The sequence below is a fragment of the Trichechus manatus genome, unplaced genomic scaffold, assembly GCF_000243295.1.
Source record: "Trichechus manatus latirostris isolate Lorelei unplaced genomic scaffold, TriManLat1.0 scaffold00054, whole genome shotgun sequence".
In the NCBI taxonomy this organism is placed as follows: domain Eukaryota; kingdom Metazoa; phylum Chordata; class Mammalia; order Sirenia; family Trichechidae; genus Trichechus; species Trichechus manatus.
The window spans coordinates 4,936,694-4,959,702 of record NW_004443990.1 but is presented as its reverse complement, the minus strand read 5'-3'; the positions used below and the strand labels follow the sequence as shown (position 1 = coordinate 4,959,702).

The 23,009-nt window shown below is 47.6% G+C and overlaps 1 protein-coding gene across 2 annotated transcripts; it reads left to right on the top strand.

Annotated features, from left to right (window-relative positions):
* The first annotated feature begins 552 nt into the window (after positions 1–552).
* On the top strand, positions 553–21,257 carry LPO (lactoperoxidase). 2 transcript variants are annotated; one of them, XM_004377884.1, is made up of 12 exons: positions 553–628; positions 1,546–1,633; positions 7,677–7,837; positions 8,572–8,686; positions 9,271–9,400; positions 10,167–10,373; positions 11,571–11,895; positions 14,300–14,460; positions 18,319–18,574; positions 19,588–19,761; positions 20,448–20,685; positions 21,050–21,257. In XM_004377884.1, exons 1-12 carry the CDS (start codon positions 553–555, stop codon positions 21,255–21,257), a joined length of 2,139 nt encoding a protein of 712 aa, XP_004377941.1. The 2 variants fall into 2 exon arrangements, with proteins under 2 accessions (XP_004377941.1, XP_004377942.1); XM_004377885.1 differs by lacking the exons at positions 1,546–1,633; positions 7,677–7,837.
* Positions 21,258–23,009: the final 1,752 nt, after the last annotated feature.

The following is a 23,009-nucleotide window of genomic DNA, read 5'->3' as shown; positions in this document are numbered from 1 at the left end:
CTGGTGCTGGGCCAGAGCAGGCTGGCTTGCAGGGGGCAATATGTCCTGAGTGGAAATGGGGGGAGACTCCAAAGACGTGTTCCAGGTTTGGTGATAGCATTTCTCAAACCTGTAACAAGGCAGGTAGCAAAATTTCAAGAGTTACAGGCTGCCAGAGCAGAATCTGACACCGTGGATCTCTTGGTCTGAGCCCTTCACTCAGCAGGCAAGTGGCCCAGAGAGGTGAAGTAATCCGTGCAAGGTCATGGAGCTAGTTAGAGAAGTGCAGGATTATAACCCAGTGCTGCCTCCCTCTAAAGCCTGTGTTTTTTCCCTTCCACCACCAACACTTACATCTCTTCCTGTACACAGCAGAGGCAAGGGCTTGTGGTAGAGGCTTCACTAGTTTGTATAATTTCCTCTTCTCTATCCCAGTGTTAGGGTGTTTGCTATTCCCTGGGCTTTCTCCACTTTACCATCCCCTTTCTGTGATTCAATCCCCCTCACCCTGTGACCTCACCAACTGGGGCTTTAGTGAGGCTCACGAAAATGAACCTGTGTCTCATTTCAGTGATGAGGGTCCTTCTCCATCTCCCAGCCCTACTGGCATCTCTGACCTTGCTCCAGGCTGCAGAGTCTGACGCAACTGGTAAGTTCTCCTGTTTTAGTTTCCCATGGCTGCCAAAACAAATTATCACAAACTGGGTGGCTTACACAATGGAAATATATTCCTTCATGGTTCAGGAGGCCTGGAGTCCAAAATCAAGGTATCAGTAGGGTCGCGCTGTCTCTGAAGGCTCTAGGGGAGAATCCTGACATGCCTTTTCCTAGCTTCTTGTGGCTCCCAATAATCTTTGGTGTTTCTTGGCTTGAAGCTATATCACTCCAACCCTTTCCTTTGCCTTCACATAGCCCTCTTCTCTATGTGTGTCTGTGTCCTCTCCTCTTCTTATAAAGACCCCAGTCATTTGATTTAGGGCCCACCCTAATCCAGTATGACCTCATCTTAACTAATTATATCTGCAAAGACCCTGTTTCCAAATAAGATCACATTGTGAGGTTCTGGATGAACATGAATTTTTAGGGAACACTAATTCAACCCGCTGTATTCCCCCTGTTTAGAGCATGCATCCTGTCCCCCACACTCCAGACCCCAATACAAGTGAAAGCAGGAGTTCCACGTCTACCGTCACACCATCCCTTTACTTGCTTTAGGGTCCTGGTCATCAGCTAAGCTCTGTGATGGACTTGCATAAGGATCCATGAGACCATCCCACCAGGAGCCAGCAAAACCCCCCCCCACCCCCGCCGCTCAGTAGCTGAGCCAACCTGAGTGGTCCCACTCTTAGTCCCATCACTGAATATTCTAGTAGACATCTTATCACTAAGAATACTCTTCCCATTCTCTGCTTTTTTTCTCTAGAGCATTGGAAAGTTTCCTAATCTTGATCTTCTGCCTTCTCAGATTTGAGGGGTGGGAGTGATGGCTGAGAAAGAGTGAGGCAGAGGCACAGGGCATCTCAAAGGCATGGTGTCTGATATCCTGCCCCGTTTTCCCACTCCAAGCACAGATCACCATAGCTGCTGCCATCTCTGATGCTGTGAGTCAGGTCACAGTCCAAGTCAACAAAGCCTTCCTGGATTCCCGAACCAGGTATGTGAGACACACGCATACACATACTTCCCTTCACAGGCTTCCTGCTCACAATAAGCACAGCTACACCAGCCCTGACAAGCCAGTGATCCAAAGCAAGTATAAAGTTTGCCCTTCCACACCCCCTCAAGTATGTGGCAAGTAAGAGCAATAGCCCACAACTCCTAAAATCCTGTAGATTACCTTGAGAAGACGTCTACTCTCATCCTGTAAGAACGTTCTTCCATGTGGCTGAATATTTCCTCAGGTCATGCATTCCAGAGTCTCAGAAAGCCTCTCAGTAGATGGTCTTCGTTCATTCAGCTAATGAATGAAGTCCCTAGTGACTTTATTCATAGAGTCAATAGTGACAAAAAAAAAAAAAACAAACCCATTACTGTCAAGTCGATTCCAACTCATAGTGACCCTATGGGACAGAATATAACTGCCCCATAGGGTTTCCAAGGCTGTAATCTTTACAGAAGCAGACTGCTACATCTTTCTCCTGTGGAGCAGCTGGTGGGTTCAAACAAGGGGCAGATTATCCAATAAGCAAGGTAAGCATGGTGCTTACCTTGCTTACCTAATCTGTAGAGAATAATTTCACTGTAGTGAACAAATCCACAATTTCAAAGATGTGGTGAAACCTAGGTGAAATTGTTCACTACAGATTGTAAGTAAGCCCTTGTCTACCTTGCTTACTGGGTCATCTGCCCCTGTCAGGGATTGTAAATTTAAAAAGAGACTTTGATTCTGTAGGAAGGTGCTGTGGGTTGGGAGAGAGACAGATGCCAGTGATACCTAGAGGCAGAATCTTTGATGTGGTCAAAAAATGTGAAATTGTTCACTACAGGTGATCTGGTAAGCAAGGTAAGCACTGTGCTTACTTCATCTATGGGATAATCCACCCCTGGTTCTAACCTCTGGCCTTTCGATTAGCAGCCAAGTGCTAACCCTACAGGGCAGTTCTACCCTGTCCTGTAGGGTCACTGTGAGTTGGAATCAACTCGACGGCAACAGGTTTTGTTACCAGGTGGAAATCCCAGGTTTTGCTCCATATGACTTGTATTGGCCAATAAACGAGAGACCGAGGTGGGAGAGTGGAAAGGTGCCTTTATTTCATTGTGCATGGAAAAGAAGCAGTTGGGGCTGCTGCCACCAAGACTGCTCCCAGAGGGCAAGGAGAGAAGTTATTTTTAAGGGGTTTACAAGTAGGGAGTTCATACAAGTTACATCAGCAACATTCTTAATCATACCACGTAGGCACCAGCATTTTCACCGGCAGGCCAAGCAAGGGAACTGCAATTTTAATGCAAAAATGGCGAGGCCAGCCAAGCAATGGCCTGGAATTACGATGCAAAAATTGTGAGGCAGGCCAAGCAAGCTGCAGTGGAATTTTCTGCAGCCTGGGGACCTCTGTATTAGTTTTTTTTTTTTTTTTTTGGTTATCAAACTCCAGCCAAGACTCCAGGACACACACACCAAGCCCTCCTCCTCAGCGATCGGCCCACATAGAGTCCTTCTCACTAAGATGAAAGTGAAAGGGAGGCTCCATGGTGTGGGGTGAGGCGAGGAAAGGCTCAGCATTTCAGCAGTTATCTCTGGATGAAAATCTTGTCCCCCTCCTTCACTTCAATCCTTTCATAGCCTCAAGGTGGGGCATAGAATAAAAGTCACAAAATCAGTATTCGTCTACCTCCTTTCCAAGTCCTGTTGGGTAGGGGAGGACCAGTGCCCTGCTTTGAAATGTGGGGGAACTTGTGCCCATTGTTCAGTTTTTTGATTTAGAGGCCTCATAGAGACAGGAGGAGTCACATTTAAATATCCTGTTACACAAGTTCACAAACTAATAATCTAGCCACTCGCAATAAGGACAAGGGAGGAACTTGGCAGAGCAAGGGGTTCTGCTCTAGGCAAGAGGTCAACAAAGCCTACCTGAGCGGGAGAAGGAGCCAGCATTCAGAGAGCCAGGGTGTGGAATTCCAGGTACTGGAACTGCAACGGCAAAGCCCAGAGGCAAGAAAGAGCTGGGGTGCTCAGGAAACAATGGAGGTGTGGTAGAGAGGTGGGCCCCAAGGGCTGGGTTTGTCCCACGCAGTGTCCCAGGGTAAGCCCCTGCAGAGCTTTAACTAGGGCAGTGTCATGGTCTGATTTTTATTCCAAAAAGATCACCCCAGCATCTATGTGGAGAATGGTTGGGAAGGACACAGGAGAGGAGGCAGGGAGCCCAGGCAGGGGGCTACTATGGTGGTCCAGGAGGGGGGATGGTGGGTTGGACTAGGATGGAGGTGGTGGGGGTGGACAATGAGTCCTTCAAAGGCCTGACAGCTCCAGTGGAGCCCAACCCTGATAAAAAGCGGGAGGTAAGTCCCTGGTGAGTCAACGTGCAGGTGGAATCCCCGAAGAGCCCAGGGCAGGAGAGGAAGGAGGGAACCTAGAACACCCACAGGGGATCTTTCAGGTTGAGCCCTGGGGAAACCCAGCAACTGACCTTCCTGTGTTCAGGGTGGGGGGAGGCATTGCTCTGAAATATCTTGCAGTAACCCCTTCAGGACCTGGCTGCTGCTGCTGCTGCTTCTGCGTAATGTGTGAATGTTTACTGTGTACCAGATACAGCTCTAGCTGCTTCACATTTACTCCTCCCAACACTTCTATGAAGTGTGTCTTAGTTTCCTAGTGCTGCTGCTGCAGAAATACCACAAGTAGGTGGCAGAAATTTATCTTCTCACAGTTTAGGAGGCTAGAAATGCAAATTCAGGGCATGGGTCTCGGGGAAGGCTCTTCCTCTGTCGGCTGAGGTCGGGGGAGACCCTTGTCTCAGTTTCTGTAGCCCCAGCATTCCTCAGCTCCTTGGTGATCTTCACATGGCATCTATCTCCTCTCTACCCCCCGTCTGAGTTCATTTCTATGTCTAATCTGCTTTCGTTGTATCTCAGAAGTGAACAGGTTTAGGACATACCCTACACTGATACGGCCTCATTAACGTGACAAAGAAAACCCTATTTCCAAACAGGATTACATCCATGAGTATAAGAAACCAAACCACATCTGTTGCTGTCGAGTTGATTCTGACTCGTAGCAACCCTATAGGACGGAGTAGAACTGCCCTATAAGGTTTCCAAGGAGCGGCTGATGGATTCAAACTGCTGACCTTTTGGTTTGCAGCCAAGCTCTTAACCACTGCACCATCAGGGCTCCATCCATAGGTACAGGGCTTGGTATTCCAAATCATATTTTAGGGGGTCACAATTCAATCCATAAAAAAAGTGTTAGATCAAACCATACAAAACAGTTATTTTTTGAGGTAAAAATGATCAAATGCCATGGTTCAACCTAAGATTACTATCACTATCCTCATTTTACGGATAAGGAAACTGGGGTAGAGAGATTGAGTAACTTGCCCAAAGTGGCAGTTAGGAGTCAAACCCAGCCAATCTGTTCCAAAGTTCACACTTTGAGTCTCTAATGTAAGTAATATGATGCTTTCCAGTTCATAGATAAGAGGCAGGTCACTCAGAGGTCATATAATTAAACCAATCCTAGTATAACCAGGATTCAAAACTGAGTCTCTTTGGCTCGAGGCCCAAACTCCAGGCCAGCACTGTCCAAGAGAACCTTCTGCTATTGTTGTGAGGTGCCGTCGAGTCGGTTCTGACTCATAGTGACCCTATGTACAACAGAACGAAACATTGTCCAGTCCTGCGTCATCCTCGCAATCGTTGGTATGCTTGAGCCCATTGTTGAAGCCACTGTGTCAATCCATCTTGTTGAGGGTCTTCCTCTTTTTCACTGACACTCGACTTTACCAAGCATGACATCCTTCTTCAGGGACTGATCCCTCCTGATAACATGTCCAAAGTATGTGAGACATAGTCTCACCATCCTTGCTTCTAAGGAGCATTGTAGTTGTACTTCTTCGAAGACAGATTTATTTGTTCTTCTGGCAGTCCATGGTATATTCAATATTTTTTGCCAACACCACAATTCAAAGGTGTCCATTCTTCTTCCGTCTTCCTTATTCATTGTCCAGCATGCATATGAGGCCATTGAAAACATCATAACTTGGGTCACCTTAGTCTTCAAGGTGACAGCTTTGCTTTTCAACACTTTAAAGAGGTCTTTTGCAGCAGATTTGCCCAAGAGAACTTTCTGCGATGGTGAAAATATTCTATATCTGCACTGTCCAGTACAGTAGTCATTAGGTACGTGTGGCTATTGAGCACTTGAAATGTGGTAGTGCAATTGAGGAACTGAATTTTTAATTTAGTTTTATTTTAATGAATTTCAATTTAAATAGTCACATATGGCTAGTGGTTAGTATATTGGACAGTGAAGCAGTCTGGGCCGCTGGGCCACGCTGTCTCTTACAAAAGCAGCGAAAAAGCAAAATGCCTTATTCTCTTGGGCTCTTTTTTACTGAGGTGGGGGTTAGGAGGTGGTGGGCCTGTGATTAGAGCCCAATCATCACAGTCCTCCTTGTGCCTGGCCTGCTCACTCATGTAGTCCCTGGGGTTGAGGCACAGCGCCCTCTGACACTTTACATACAGAGTTAATGACTTGACCTGTAGTGACAGGCCAGGTGTTAAAGCCAGTGAATTGCACCCAAAAAACAGGGTTGTCTTTTGAGAGACTTCGAGCCACTTCCAATATTTCAGCGTCTTAGAGCTATAGAGTGGAGCCCTGATGGTCCAGTGGTTCAAGTGCTCAGTTGACAACCAAAAGGTGGGCGGTTCGAACACACCAGATGCCCCGCAGCAGAAAGATGTGGCGTCTGCTTCAGTAAAGATTACAGCCTTGGAAACCCTATGGGGCAGTTCTACTCTGTCCTACAGGGTCTCTATGAGTCGGTATCGGCTTGACAGCAATGGGTTTTAGAGCCATAGAACACCTCCAAGATCATCTCATTAAAAAAAAAAACAAAACTTGTTGCCATCCAGTCAATCCCGACTCATGGTGACGCCATGTATTTCAGAGAAGAACTGCTCCATAGGATTTTCTTGGCTGTAATCTTTACAGAAGCTGATTACCAGGCCTTTCTTCCGTGGTGCTGCTGGGGGGGTTCAAACTGCCAACCTCTGGGTTAGTAGTCGAGTACAAACTGTTTGTGCCACCTACAAAAACCACAACTAAACCCATTGCTGTCAAGTTGATTCCATTTATGGCGACCCTACAGCACAGAGTAGAACTGCCCCATAGGGTTTCCAAGGCTATAAATCTTTTAAGCAGCAGACTGCCACATCTTTCTCCCACAGAGCAGCTGGTGGGTTCGAACCACCAACCTTTCAGTTAGCAGCTGAGCACTTAATCACTGTGCCAAGCCCACTTATCGCACACATGAGGAAACTGTGGCCCACTGAGGGGGTAGAAAGTTCATGTGGAGGGACTTTTCTGACAACACCCTGCCCTCGGTCATCTCTGTGTTGTCACAAACTTCTTAATAGAAGGGTTTTGGCTGCTCATTCTACATGTGGGAAATTAAGGAATAAAAAGGCTAGATATCTTGTCCAAGGCAGGGTCAGAGATAGGCTGGATGCTACGGCCCAGAGCCAAGGTGTGTCACATCTAAACACACTCCACACTCACTCTAGGCCCAGAAGCAGTTAAGGGTGGTTTCATGGGCAGAAGACTCATAAGCTTCTTATTCCTCTAATTATCAGCCCACAAGACTTGAGGAGATGCCAGCTTGTGTTAGGTGTTTCCCAAGTCTGACTCAGTAAATCCTGGGAACTGTGTGTTTTTAAAGTTGCCCCAGTTGACTCTGACACAGCCAGCCCCGCTGCAGCTCTGTGATACAGATCCAGGAAGCATCCACCTGCCTTCCCTCAGGACCACACCTAACAAAGCTTAAAGACAACTGTAGCTTCCTCTTCCCAGAAGAGATTTTCCAGAAGCATTAAACAGAAACAAAGAAAAGGTCGGACAGCACAAGAAGTGCTTGTCTCCTACATGTTGCCGACGCCTCCCTATGGCGCCTCCTATACACTCACTACCTCACACCAACTCCCTTCTACAGGATCTGAGCCTGGGGGTCCCATCATAACTTTTCCATTGCTCTCCATTGCAGGCTGAAGATTTCCATGAGCTCTGAGACTCCCACCACCGGACAGCTGTTAAAATATTTCAAGCATGCCAAAGGCCAGACTCGCATGGCCATCCGCAAAGGTCAGGTGTGGGAGGAGACCTTAAACAGACTGAGGCAGCACTTGACCTTGACCAATGTCACAGGTACAGAAAAGCCACTAGCCCTCTGATGGCAGGAAGGGGTCATCTCCCCGCAGGACAGAGAGAGAAAAAAAAAAGTTGCTGTTGAGTCAATTCTTACTCATGGTGACCCCATGTAACAGAGTAGAACTGCTCCATAGGGTTTTCTTGGAGGTAATCTTTATGGAAGCAGACTGCCAGGCCTTTCTTCTGCAGCACCACTGGAGTGGGTTCAAACCTCAAACTCTAGGTTTGTAGACAAGCACAAACCATTTACACCACTCAGAGACCTTGCAGGAGAGTCCGCCAAAAGCTGCATTCCCTGTCTCTCCCTTCTTAGAATCGTAGACCAATAGAGTGAGGAGTGGCTTAGAGGACATCTAATCCAGTGCTCTTTCCACAGAGGCAGGAACTCAGACCCATCAAGGTCACCTTGCAAACTCTTAATGAGAGGACATCAGTGCTCTTTGTATAATACCATCTGTAAAGCCTCTGCACAGAGGAAGTGCTAAAGTCAATAAACATGGGATCCCTGTCCCAACCCACAGCGTCACCAATTCTGCAGGGGGAGGGAGGGGAGAGGGCATTTAAGCCACTTCTGTCAGGGGGATTTACTAGGATTATGTCGCAGAAGATGAGCTTTCCAAACTGTCGGCCTGAAGCAATGTAAGGCCATCCCTGGTTTTAATTCCCTGCCCCCTCTGCAAACTGGAGAACGGAGAAATAGCTTAGCCCCTTTGGCGCCCCTTCTGTTTCAGGCCCCAGCGTACACTTGGCTTTCCTCTGTCACGAAGTGAGATGTCTCTCTGCCTCTGCGGTGAAATGTAACAAGAACAGCCCTTATCGCACCATTACGGGAGACTGTAATAACAGGTGACTGGGCAGGAGTGCGGGTGTGGGTCAGACCCTCCCAGGACCGCCTGGCCTGCCCAACCTACCCAGCCCAGCCCACCTACCCAGCCCAGCCCACCTACCCAGCCCAGCCCACCTACCCAGCCCAGCCCACCTACCCAGCCCAGCCCACCTACCCAGCCCTGCTCAGCACAGGCCACCTACCCAGACCAGCCTAGCCCCTCCCCCCAGCCGAGCCCACCTACCTAGCCTAGCCAGGCACTTTGCACTTGGGCATTCCAGGCAGAACTCCCACTGCTTTGCTCTCCTGGATTTGCGTCCCATTGGAATCTGTTCCGTTGAAACCCTCCCCCAACTTCCCTATCTTCTAAAGAATACAAGTCTCCAGCCATCTCCCGTGAGACCACCGTACCCTACTGGAAGCAGCACCTTTCCCCAGTGGGTGGGGTAAAATTCAGAAATCCCAAATTTGAGAGGTACTTCCTCCGAATTCCCTTTCCCTAGGACATAGGCTCCCAGATCCTCCCAGGGCCAGTCGGGGCTCCGCGGAGAAGCAAATCCTGGGCGGACGGCTGAGGCTGAGGGCAGGTCTTGCTGGGTTTCAGGAGGAACCCGGCGCTGGGAGCAGCCAACAGGGCGCTGGTGCGCTGGCTGCCGGCCGAGTACGAGGACGGGGTCTCCCTCCCCTTTGGGTGGACGCCGCGAAAGACGCGAAACGGCTTCCCTCTCCCGCTGGTGAGGTCGGGGTGGGAGTGAGCCCTCGAGTATGGGGGGATGAAGGATGGGAGTCACAGGGGAAGGAAGGCACTCCCCAAACATACACAGAAAGGGAGAAGAAATAGGGTGGGAGAGCGAAGGGATGGGCGGCGGAGCCGCGCGCGTCAGCAGAAAGACGGAGATTTGGACGGGCTTTCTGGCGCTATTCCCCAGACCACCACTAGAGGGCAGCAGAGCCTGGAGCCCGGCGTCCAGGCACGTGGTGGTCGCGGCCCAGCTGTCAGCAGGCCAGATGCCCTGGGGTGTCCCAGGCAGATGGCTTCCTTGCCCCGTCCTGCTTGCGCTGACCCTGCCCCAGCCTCTGGAGTGCATCAGCTGTTGTTGGCCAGGAGGTCCTTTCTGTTGGCCTCATCTGAGTTGGCAGCCCCTACCCAGAGCCCCTCTCCTACTCCTGGACACTTGGCACCTCCTTGGCGGTTGTTTCCGAGGCAGCCTGTCTTTGCTTTCCCTCTTCATAGTGGAAAGAGCACTGGCCTTGGAAGTCATACAGACGTGGTTTCAATCCTACCTCTGTCCCTTCATAGCTGCAGGGCCTGGGAGAGCTGACTTCACCTCTCTGGGACTCAGTCTCATCTATAAAATGGGAGTAATGCCACCCACCTCACATGCTTGCTATGGGGATTAAATGTACCTCTTACATCATAGATACTTGATAAACTGCAGTTGAATCTGAATCCTCAAAACACTTTTTCCTCTAATCCTCCTGTTCTCTTTCCATCTATAGGCCCGAGAGGTATCCAACAAGATTGTTGGCTATCTGAACGAGGAGGGTGTTCTGGACCAAAAAACGTCCCTGCTCTTCATGCAGTGGGGTCAAATTGTGGACCACGACCTGGACTTTGCCCCTGAAACCGAGCCGGGGAGTAGCGAGTACTCCAAAGTCCAGTGTGAAAAACACTGTATCCAGGGGGACAACTGTTTCCCTATCATGGTAGGTCCCTTCGGCTAGATGATGATCCTGGACAAGCTCCTTGCCCACCCTGCCTGTCAGCCGGGATCTCTTGGTGGATCCTGAATGCTGAGTTGATAGCTTCCCAACTCATCCATTCATTCACTCATCCATTTATTCAGTAAACAGACATTAATCATCTACTGGTGGCAGGCAGTGCACCAAGCCCTGCCCTGTGACAAAGGGCCAATGTGAGAAATGAACAAGTAAACACTGATGACAAAATCGGGAAGATCTGGGGAGGGTTGTCTAAGCCTGAAGCTCAGCAGCATCAGCATCACCTGGGGACTTATTAGAAATGCAAAACCGCAAGCCCCACTCAGACATTCGGAAACAAAACCTACCTTTTACCACGGTCCCCGGGAGATTCAGCTCACACACAATAAAGTTTGTGGAAGGATGTTCTAAGTCATCCTGGGGTCAGGGAAGTCTATTCCCAGAAGGAGCTGAAACTTGATGGATGAGCCAGAGTGAGCCAGCAAGGATTTTCGGGAATTTCCCGCAGGAAGGGAGAGGAATTTGCAATGGTGCACCTTTTCTTAGTATTTGTAGATTCTGCAGTTAGTCATTTACTCATTCAAACAACAAGTCAAGGCTATATGCTATGGTAGAAAGAGCATGGGATATAGAGTGAGGCCAATCTGGATCTGAACCCCAACATCTTTCCTTTCCAGTTTGTAATTCCTTAGGCAAGTTACTCAACCTTTCTAGGGCTCAGTTTTCTGACCTGTAAAATGGAATGAGTTGTCTACCTTGCAGGGTTTTGTGAAGACCAAAGTGAGATAAAGTTTGCGTAATGCTTGACACGGTAAGTTCAAAATAAATAAACGGTAGCTATTATTAGTAGTAACTATGAACAAACTCTTTTCTCATCTCATGCCCAGCTTCCCTATCCAGGGATCTTAGGCTCCATCCCACCAAATATTCAGAGCGCAAGCCGTGAAAGACTAAATGATCCCCCTCAGTTCTCTTACACAGCAAGATGTAATGAACTTTAGGGTTTTGTGCACACAGGATGCATGGTGTCAGCAGGAGATGTCTGGGGTCAGTGTCTAGTACTAGGGTCCCAGGAGGGTGCCATCGGCATCTGTGCCAGCTGCATCCAGACTCAGCTGGAGAGAGGTTCCCAGGGCCTAGCTGCGCCATCCCTGCCCAGTCACCCAACCCCGATCTCTGCAGTTCCCGCCCGAAGACCCCAAGCTGAAGACTCAAGGGAAGTGCCTGCCATTCTTCCGAACCGGGTTCGTCTGCCCCTCTCCACCCTACAACTCACTGACCCGAGAGCAGATCAATGCTCCCACCTCCTTCCTGGATGCCAGCTTTGTGTACGGGTCAGAGCTGAGTCTGGCCAGCCGCCTCCGCAACCTCAGCAGCCCCCTGGGCCTCATGGCTGTCAACCCGGAGGTCTCGGACCATGGGCTGCCCTACCTGCCCTTTGTCATCAAGAAGCCAAGCCCCTGCGAATTCATCAACACCACGGCCCGAGTGCCCTGCTTCCTGGCGGGTGAGTCTAGGTCAGGAACAGAGGGGCCCACGGACAAGGGGACTGCCCTGGGGACTGAGCAGAGAGAGACCAAAAACTTCACAAGGCCGCCAGGCAACTTCCAGGGGGTCTTTGCCACTGCTCCTTCTCATCATCTTTCTGGAAAAATGCACACCAAGCCACCACTCCCCCTGGCACTGGCCTAGGACTGGCAGAGGGGCCTAGATGAATACAGAATTTAAGAACACATGGTCACTGCAAAAAAAAAAAAAAAATAGGGAGGTCCAGAAAAGCACTAAAAAAATTTAAAAAATAATAACCACACACAATTCCACCACCCACAGATAATAACATTGTAATGTGAATCTGTCTTAGTTATCTAGTGCTGCTACAGCAGAAGTACCACAAGTGAGTGGCCTTAACAAACAGAAATTTATTTTCTCACAGCTCAGGAGGCTAGAAGTCCAAATTCTGGGCTCCAGCTCTAGGGGAAGGCATTGTCTCTCTGTTGGCTCTGTGGGGGCAGGTCCTCGTCTCTTTTCAGCTGTGTTCCTCGGTTTCATGGCAATCTTCACGTGGCTTGGCATCTGTCTTCACCCATCTCTGCTTGCTTCTCTGTGCCTGAGCTACTCATTTTATATCTCAAAGTTGATTGGCTTAAAACACACCCTGCACTGATATGGCCTCATTAACATAACAAAGGATATCCTATTCCCAAATGAGATTACAACCACAAGTATAGGGGTTAGGATTTACAACACATATTTTGGGAGGACACAATTCGATCCATAACAATATCTTTCCAGTATTTTTTTCTGTCATAAATATAATTCTACATTTTTCACATAATTGAAATCATACTATAAATAATGCTGTATAAGCTGATTCTTCACTCAATATATCCCATGTCATTAAATATTCTTCTACAACATGATTTTTAATGGCTGCCTGGTATTCCATGGCAATATTACCATAATGTATTTTATCAGCCCTATATGGGGACACATTGGCTATTTCTAAGAATCCCTGGTGGTGCAATGGTTAAGCACTTGGCTGCTAACCAAAAGCGAGACAGTGTGAACCCACCAGCGGCTCCAAGGGAGAAAAGACCTGGAGACCTGTTCCCATAAAGATTACAGCCTAAGAAACCCTAAGGGGCAGTTCTACTGCTGTCCATAGGGTTGCTATGAGTCGGAATCAACGCAACAGCACACAATAACAACAGGCTATTTCTAATTTTTCTTTTTTTTTTTTTTTTGAGGTAATGAACATCCTTGCTGATGAATCTTTGTGTTCATTTTTAATGAATTTAGTAATATAATTTCCTAGAGGGGGGATTTCTGGATGAAGGGGCATGTATTTTTAAGGCTTTCCATAAACTTGGTACAAACCCCCACTCCCTATGGTGGACCACCAGAGCCCTCTCAGTTCTGTTCATTTCGGGGGCTCATGCCCTCTTGGTCCCCTCCGTCCTTGGCTTCTAGAGGCCTTCATTCCTCCAAAAACCCACTCCCCCCACATAAACCCTCTGGCCACCGAGACATGGCAGAAGGCTGGCCCACAGGCCAGGATCTCTCAGGAGATCTCTTGATTCTGTATCCACATGTGCCTCACACCAATCCAGACACAAAACTGAGCCCCTGCCCATTTTTCACAAAAATATCCACTAAGCCCAAGCATTTGTGAGGTTAATAGACTTTTCTGATGATTAGAGGAACACACAGTCTTCCACGATTTCAGTGGTCTCCCTCTGCTGTCCTTGCTTCTCTCCCCCTCCCTCCCAGATCATCTCCCACTCCAGATTCTTCTCTCTTTATTCCACAGAGTTCAGCCCTGCCCAGGAGCCTACCCTCAAACCCGCATCCCCAAAACCTTCAAAGTTGCTCAACAAAATAAAGAGCCCTTTATCTATTTGTGAAAGGAGCCTTGGTGGCACAATATTTAAGTATTAGGCTGCTAACTAAAAGGTTGGCTGTTCAAACCCACCAGCCCAGGAAACCCTATGGAGCAGTTCTACTCTGTCTTATAGGGTCCCTATGAGTCGGAATCAACTCGACAGCAATGGGTTGGGGTTTTCTTAGAAGGCAGTTGGGATTACTGTTAGTAAAATTTTGTTTTTTAATATGTCACCTTTACTACAATCCTGTGAAATAGGCCGTGATATCCCCATTTTCACAGATAAGCTCACAAAAGCCTCAGAAATGTTAAATAACTTGCCCAAGGTCACACAGCTAAAAAGCAGTAGAGCTGGGATTCAAACCTCTAATTCCCCACCCCATCCTGCTGCTCCACATGACCTCCCTTAAGTTAACTGGAAGCAGGTGCTTAGGAGAGGGTTCCTTGGGGGCACCATCATTCCTTGTGCAGGTTACTGGCTTCTGGGCTGTTCAGGGAGAATCCACCTTCCTGCCTTCCCACCTTCTAGGTGATTCCCGAGCCTCAGAGCAGATCCTGCTGGCCACTTCCCACACCCTCTTCCTCCGAGAGCACAACCGACTGGCCAGAGAACTAAAGAGACTCAATCCTCACTGGGATGGAGAGATGCTTTACCAGGAAACCCGGAAAATCCTGGGAGCCTTCACGCAGGTAAAGAGAGACAGGAGCACTGCCCCACACAGCACCTGGCTCCGGTTCCTAGCTCAGCCCTCTGCTCCCTGCACCACGTCCAGCTACCTTCTTTGTTTTCCACTCCTCCATTTCCCTCCTCCTCTCCTCTACTGCTTCCCTCCCATTGGCTCATTCTTTTAAACCCTCCATCCTTTCCTTTCTTCAGCTCTTCTGTCCCAAAATGAATCAATCACCAGATTCAGAGTATCAGAAAAGCATTAATGAGTCGATCACTTCAGTGTGCCTGTCCTGGTCCTATCGCTAGGACTGTAGGTGCCATCACTCCTTAGCAAGTTATTTTGACTTGATTCTCTTCCTTTATAATTCTCTACACCTAAGCCACTTGGCATGGGCATACTCAACTGATGTTGAATTGGATGATTAACTAACTAGAAGAGACTTGGAAAGGTTGATATGTTAATATTAACCACACACATATTTTCAAAACATTTTATTTTTAAATTACGATAAATTCACAGGAGGTTGCCAATATGCACCCTTCACCTAGCCTCCCCCAATGCTAACATCTTGTGTAACTACAATACAATATCAAAACTAAGAAATTAACATTGATACAAACCATACAGCTTATTCAGATTTTACCAGTTATAAATGCAACCGTGTGTGTGTGTGTGTGTGTGTGTGTGTGTGTTTGTGTGTGTAAAAACCAAACCAAACCTGTTGCTGTCGAATTGATTGTGACTCATAGCAACCCTATAGGACAGAGCAGAACTGCCCCACAGGGTTTCCAACGAGCGGCTGGTGGATTCAAATTGCCAACCTTTTGGTTAGCAGCCACGCTCTTAACCACTGTCCACCAGGGCTCAGTGTGTGTACAGTTCTATGCAGTTTTATCACATGTAGTTTCATGTATGACTCGACAGCATCAGGTAGTTTCAGGTAACCAGCACCACAATAAAGGTGCTTAACTACACCATCACCACAGGACTCCCTCATGCTACTCCTTTAAGTCATGTCCACCGCCACTCCTCATCCCTAATCCCTGGCAATCACTAAACTGTTCTCCATCTCTAAAACCAAAAACCAAACCCATTGATGTCGAGTCGATTCCAACTCATGGCAATTCCATGTGTTACAGAGTAGAACTGCTCCATCTCTACAGTTAAATTATTTTACCAATGTCATATAAATGGAACCATGCAGTATGTATCCTTTTGAAATTGGCTTTTTTTCATTCAGCGTAATTTCCTTGAGGTTCATCCACGCCATTGCATGTATCAATAGTTCATTCCTTTCTGTTGTTGTATGGATGTACCACAGTTTGTTTAAACAGGTAGTTTCTATAAGGCTACTATGACATTTATGTACACGTATCTATATGAAAGTAAGTTTTCATTTCTCTGCGATATATGCCCAAGAGTGCAATTGCTGGGCCATATGGTAAGTCCATTTGTAGTTTTAAAGGAACTGTCAAACTACTTTTCAGACTGGCTGTACCATTTTACATCCCCCACCCAGCAATGTATGAGTGACTCAGTTTCTTCGTGCAAAAATGGCGTGATGGGGCATCTGACCTCCTCTAACTTCACAAGGGGGAGTGAGAATCAAGATTAACAGCCCAAGGCTGATTCCTATGAGGTGGAGGTCAGACGTGCCTCTACCATCCAACCTTTTTACTAATTCTGACACCAACTGTGCCTCCCTCGGCACTCTTTACTTCTCTGCTGGGTTTGATAATTTGTTGCAATGGCCACACAGAACTCACAGACAATACTCACGATTATGGGGTTTATTAGAGAAGTAAGCAAAAACAAAAAACTCGTTATCATCGAGTTGATCCCGACTCATAGAGACCCTATAGGACAGAGTAGAACTGCCCCATAGGGTTTCCAAGGAGCGGCTGGTGGATCCAAACTTTTGGTTAGCAGCCAAGCTCTTAACTACCATCCACCAGGGCTCCTATTAGGGAAGTAACAGGTTATAATTCAGGTTCAGGAACAACTCAGGATACAGTTCTTCGATGAGGGCAGCCTCTCCTCAGCGGTGCCCATAGGCATGTCTCTCTCTGGCTTCTCAGCCTCTGCCGTGCTTAGGCAAGCGTTACAGAGCTCTTTTAGCTCTGCCAATAAGTGCCTGGAGGCATCCCACTCCACCAGCAAGCCTCATCCCAAAGGTGCTGAGCTGTCTCACTTAGCGGGTTGGTGAACCTAGCTGTGGCACCAGGTGCCCAGAGGCACCCCACTCTGCTAGGAAGCCTCTTGCCTGAAGGTACTCAACTTTCTCGCTCTGTGGGCCAAGAAGCTGTCTCCTGCTGGTCTCCTGGTTCTACTGCTTCTGCTTATCCCGGCTCTCGCCATCTTCAGTGTTACAACTCTCTCTCTCTGTCTCCTGAGTGTAAGAGAGTCACAGCACAGATATCCTGGGTCCAAAGGATATTTTTGGTGTGCTCCACTCCTGGCTCTTCTTTCTTGGTGGTAGTGAGGTCCCCTCTCTGCTCTGGGATTGGCTCTCTTTTAAGCCTAGCAGAATGGCAAAACTGACCAATTCCTTCATTAGGGTTCCATACACCTAATTTGCCTGGTCCCACCCCTACAAGTGTGCCATGCACATTATTTACATTATTAGCAAACTATCCAATCCCCTTGGTGGGCCACAAGCACCTCATTTGCATAGTCCCACCCAGTCATCTGGTGGGAGTTACAAAGACTATGGCTAGAAGGGCCATATTAAGTAATTCACTGCACTGCAGTCAGCATCCTCATCAACGTTTGATGTTACCACTATTTTTTATTACAGCTATTCTGATAAGTGTTTAGTGATAACTCATTGTGATTTTAATCCGAATTCCTTTAATAGCTAATAATGATTTACATCTTTTCATGTGCTTATTTGCCATCTGTATATCTTCATCAATGAAATATCTGTTCATATCTTTTGCCCATTTTGAAATTGGACAAAAGATTGTTGTTTTTTTTAACATCAACAATGAGTTGTGAGAGTTCTTTATGTATTTTAGACACAAGTCGTTTGTCAGATATGTGATTTGAAAATATTTTCTCCCACTCTGTATTTTGTCTTTTCATCCTCTTAACGGGGCCTTTCACAGAATAGAGTTTTTAATTTTGATGAGGTTCAATTTATTAGTATTTCTTTTTATAGACTGTGCTTTTGGTGTCAAGTCTCAGAACTCTTTGCTTAGCCCTAGATCCCAAATATTTTCTCTTACGTTTTCTTCTAGAAGGTTTATAATTTTATGTTTTATATTTAGTGTTAACCTTTGTATAAAGTGTGAGATTTAGGTATAGGTGCTTTTTTTTTTTGGCCTATGAATGTCCAATTGCTCCAGTACCACTCATTGAAAAGGCTATCCCTCCTCCATTGAATTGCTTTTACTCCTTTGTCAAAAATGAATTGAGCATATTTGTGTGGATCTATTTTGGGGTTGTCTATTCTATTCCATTAATCTATGTGTCTATTCTTACAACAGTACCACACTGTTTGATTACTGTAGCTATATAGTAAGCCTTAATCCTAATAACATGACATTGTTAAGTTAAAGTGACACACAAGGACTGCCACTTTAGCATTAAGGTCATTAACTCAGAGCAAAGATGGCAAAGAGAATGCATCTCAGCTGCCAAATCCAAGTAGCACCTATATTGAGACAAATGATGAGAGATCAGCAGAAAGAATGTCATCATCAATTAGCAATGTCTGCCACGGTCATACGAAGGGGAACTGGGCACATATGTTGTCCGTTTGCCATCCTTGATTTTTTACTGCTCCTTCCTCTTGGCCACAGCTCCTCACCGGCCTCCCTCTGCAGAGATTTAAGCCTTCTCACATCCTTTCCCCATGGCTTTTTTCTCCCTCCAGATTATCACCTTTAGGGACTACCTGCCCATTGTGCTGGGTGATGACGAGATGCAGAAGAAGATCCCTCCATACCAAGGCTATGATGAATCTGTGGATCCCCAGATTTCCAATGTCTTCACCTTCGCCTTCCGCTTTGGCCACTTAGAGATCCCCTACACTGTGTCTCGCCTGGATGAAAACTATCAGCCATGGGGCCCAGAGTCAGAGCTCCCCCTGCATACCCTCTTCTTTAACACCTGGAGGATAGTTAAAGACGGTAAGTCCAATCAGGGAAGTGCTGTCACCTGGCTCTCCCATTCTCCAGCCTGCTTGTCTGGAAACCTGGCTTGGAACTCAGACTCCAAGCATTTCCTGTGTGACCTGGGCAAGTGAATTCACTTCTCTGAGCCTCAGCTTCCTCATCTGTAAAATAGGGATAATAATAGTACCTATCTCACTAAGATATCCAAAATAATTAGATGAGATACATGTGTAGAGCACCCAACGAGGATTCCTGACACACAGAAAGTGGTCAGTAAGTATTAGTTATTTCTTTCCTCCTTCTGGCTTCTAAAGTGACTAGGGTGTCCCTAGCTCCCTTCCCTGCCCTAAGCTTCTGTGACCCTTGTAGAAAGAATTCATGGGTTGGCAAATAACACTGCTCTTTTCTGCTCTCCTCTAGGGCCTTCCACCTCCATTAGGTGTCAGAGGTTGGACGCAGCTCTCCTTTATTCCTGGGCCGGGCTGTGTTGAGACCTGCTTTACTTAAGGCCTGACAAAAAAAAACAAAAAAACTCGTTGCCGTCTAGTTGATTCCGACTCATAGCAACCCTATAGGACAGAGTAGAACTGCTCCATTGGGTTTCTAAGGAGTGGCTGGTTAGCAGTTAAGCAGTTAGCAGTTAAGCTCTTAACGACTGCACCACTAGGGCTCCAAGGCCTGACAAGTCAGGGCCATTTCCTAAAGATTTATGCTAACTCTCCCCCATGCGGCAGTGTTCCTTGGGGAATATATGGAAGGAGAAGGAGCTGACTCCGTGAACTACAGCTTGGAGAAAATCCTTAAGCTTATATTCATGACATCATCCCATGAATGCCCCTTCCAGAGAGCTGGGCTGCCCTCTCCCGCTAGCACCCTCTGCAGGTTGCAATGTACTCTTCTCTCCCAGCTTCCAGCCTGACATGTTCAGCTGGTCCTACTTTCACCTGAGAGACAATGTCTGGTGGAGGGAGGAGCCAACAGTGGAAGATGTCTCCACCCCCAGGATGGTCTCTGGGTCTCCCTTGCAGGTGGAATTGACCCTCTGGTACGGGGCCTGCTGGCCAAGAAGTCCAAGTTGATGCACCAGAATAAAATGATGACAGGAGAGCTACGCAACAAGCTCTTCCAGCCACAGCACAACATTCATGGCCATGACCTGGCTGCCATCAACATACAACGGGGCCGGGACCATGGGCTGCCTGGTGAGTGGCCCAGAACTGACCTGGTCCTGGGGAGCTTTTAGCTACTTTGGGGGCTCCTGGGGACTCTCTGACTCTCTGCTGTAATCTTGAGGACCTGATCAGTTCTACAACAGAGGGCAGAGAGACTAGTTTTTAAAACTCACTTTGTTCATCTGTGAAATGGAATCTTCCATTCTCCCTAATGCAGAGACAAGAGAACATACCTGGTACATCTCAGAATGCCTCAAATGAAAAAGTCATCAACAACTAGCTTGTAAAACCAGTTTAAAAGCCAAAAAAAGCCTAAGAAAGGGAGAATAGAAAGAAAGAAATGACTGTTGGGCCTTTCTTTTGTGCCCATGAAAGGCAATTTAATGTAGTAATTGAGCCTGGCTGCCTGAATTCAAAGCCCAGCAGTGCCATTTATGGTTATATAACCCTGGGAAGTTACTTAACATCTATTTTTCAGTTCACAGTATTTGTACTGTGCTTAGAAATGTGCCTGGACCCATAGTAAGCCCCCACATAATCTAGCTTTCTAGAGACTGAAGTACCAAAGATATAAACAGTGGATCACTGCCTCCCTCATCCCAAAAGGCTGGGAGCCTAGACTTTCTGGGGCTGATGAAGCTGGAGCGGTATGTCTCCAAGAGGGGATGTGGGCAGGAAGCCCCTGGAGTGACACAACCTCGGCCTCCCCACCTTAGGGTACAACTCCTGGAGAGGCTTCTGTGGCCTCTTCCAGCCCAAGACAATGGAAGAGTTGGCTGCTGTGCTGAAGAACGAGATGCTGGCTAAGAAGTTACTGGATCTCTATGGGACCCCTGACAACATCGATGTCTGGATAGGGGCCATTGCTGAGCCCATGGTAGAGGGAGGCCGGGTGGGGTCTCTCCTGAACTGTCTCGTGGGGAAGCAGTTCCAGAAGATCCGCGATGGAGACAGGTACGTGCAGCCTCGGCCACGGAGGACCAAGTGGAGCCTTTCTCTAAGGTGGGCATCCCAATTTTCATCCTGCATGAGGGCCAGCTCCAGACCTCAGCATGCGCAGGGCTTTCACCTGTCCCCTGTGACTTCCTTCCTCACTGCTCTCATCATCCCCTTGGTGATGCTCATCCCTCTGTCCTCCCAAGATTGAGAAGAAGGGGATCTTTAGCTGGTTGGTAACCACCAGGGTGAAACCCAGGCCACCTTCCATAGAATCTACACCAGGGCACGAAGAGGCCCTCGGAAGGACTCTTCCTCCCCTCTGGTAGGTCAGGGAGGAACTGCCACTGGGCCATCTGGGTAGACTGCTCTGTCTCTGCAGGTTCTGGTGGGAGAACCCTGGGGTCTTCACCAAGGAGCAGCGGGATGCCCTGCAGAAAGTGTCTGTCTCACGCCTCATCTGTGACAACACTCACATCACGAAGGTCCCCCTGGACCCATTCCGGGCCAACAGCTACCCCCAAGACTTTGTGGATTGCTCAGCCATTGATAAGCTGGACCTCTCACCCTGGGTCTCGGCAGAGAATTAGGGGCCTGGGCGCTGCAGCCTCCCACATGGCACATTAAAGCCCCTCTGGTCCAAGATGCCATTTTTAGCAAGTTTGATGACCTGGTCCCTTAGAGCTCCACATTCTAAGGAATGTGCCAACACTTCTTTTTAGCCAGGACTCCCTACCGCACCAGATGAATGCCTCACTCAAGCCCAGGTGCAGCCACCTCAGACTTTCCAGCTCGCCCACTTTGCTCCCACTGCTCCCACCCCCATCTTCTGTGCCTATGGAAATCTTCCTTTCTGGAAGGACTTAGACCTTCTGAAACGCCCTTCCAGTCTAGCCAGATGTGGCCCCTCCTGTCCTCAGCAAGCCTTGGCTGAGGCTGTGGCCTCCGCCCCGTCCTCTCAAAGGAGATTATAAGCTCTTCAAGGCAGGGACTGCTGCCTGCTTCCGTGGTCCCCAGCATGGTGCTCAGCACACAGTAAGAGTTCAATAAACATTTGCTGATAGACTAAAGATGCTGGCAATGACACGGTTCCCTTCCAGAAGCCAGGCTTTGGAATCACCACCAAATAAGTAACTAGATGTTTACAGTCCAGATGTGCCTTACTGCTAAGATGACATGTGCATGGGACCTATGGGTGAGAGGGCGTGGCTTGGTGGGATTTCAAAGGACTCTCAAAGAAGGAGAGGATGCAGGGGGATCCTAGCAAAAGAGGCAATGGCCTTGGAGTAGCATGAGAGGGACCGTGGGTGGAATTACAGGTGATGGGGTCAAAAGATAAAACAAGAAGGAAAACATAGCCTGGATTCCACTAAAGCCAAAATTAATTTTCCTTCCCATGGCCCTTCTGAGAAATATCCTCTTCTTTTAGGACACTCCTTGGAGCCTACAAAGCCTCTGAAGGGGCCAAAACACACCAAAACCAAACCCATTGCCATCGAGTCGATTCTGACTCATAATGACCCAGTAAGACAGAATAGAACTGCCGTGTAGGGTTTCCAAGGCTGTAATCTTTATGGAAGCAGACTGCCACATCTTTCTCCCATGGAACAACTGGTTGTTTCGAATCACCAACATTTCGTTAGCAGCTGAGCACTTAACTACTGCATCACCGGGGCTTCTTTCTGAAGGGGCAGCTCCATCATATTCCTTGTACTGATGCCCGGTACATATTCATATATTCTTCCTTTAAAATGGCCCTCTGAGTGGTAGATTGGATAAAAAATCATGATCCGTCTATATGCTACCTACAATAGACACACCTTAGACTTAAAGACACAAACAAACTAAAACTCAAAGGATAGAAAAAAATATATCAAGCAAACAACAACCAAAAAAGAGCAGGAGTGGCAATATTAATCTCTGACAAAATAGACTTTAAAGGAAAATCCACCACAAAGGATAAGGAGGGACACTATATAATGATTAAAGGGTCAATACACCAGGAGGACATAACTATAATAAATATTTATGCACCCAACAACAGGGCTCCAAAATACATAAAACAGCACTGAAAAGAGAGATGGGCAGCTCCACAACAGTAGTCGGAGTCTTCAACACACCACTTTTGGTGAAGGACAGAACATCCAGAAAGAAGCTCAATAAAGACATGGAAGATCTAAATGCCACAATCAACCAACTTGATCTCATAGACATATAGTGAACACTCCACCCAACAGCAGCCAAGAATACTTTCTTTTCCAATGCACATGGAACATTCTCCAGAATAGACCACATATTAGGCCATAAAGCAAGCCTTAACAAAATCCAAAGCATCGAAATAT

Excerpts from the sequence above, each read along its gene's own strand:
- LPO (XM_004377884.1), top strand. The coding sequence starts at position 553 with ATGAGGGTCCTTCTCCATCTCCCAGCCCTACTGGCATCTCTGACCTTG. Across the intron at positions 7,838-8,571 it reads GACCTTGACCAATGTCACAG|GCCCCAGCGTACACTTGGCT; the intron begins GTACAGAAAAGC and ends CTTCTGTTTCAG. Across the intron at positions 14,461-18,318 it reads TCCTGGGAGCCTTCACGCAG|ATTATCACCTTTAGGGACTA; the intron begins GTAAAGAGAGAC and ends TTCTCCCTCCAG.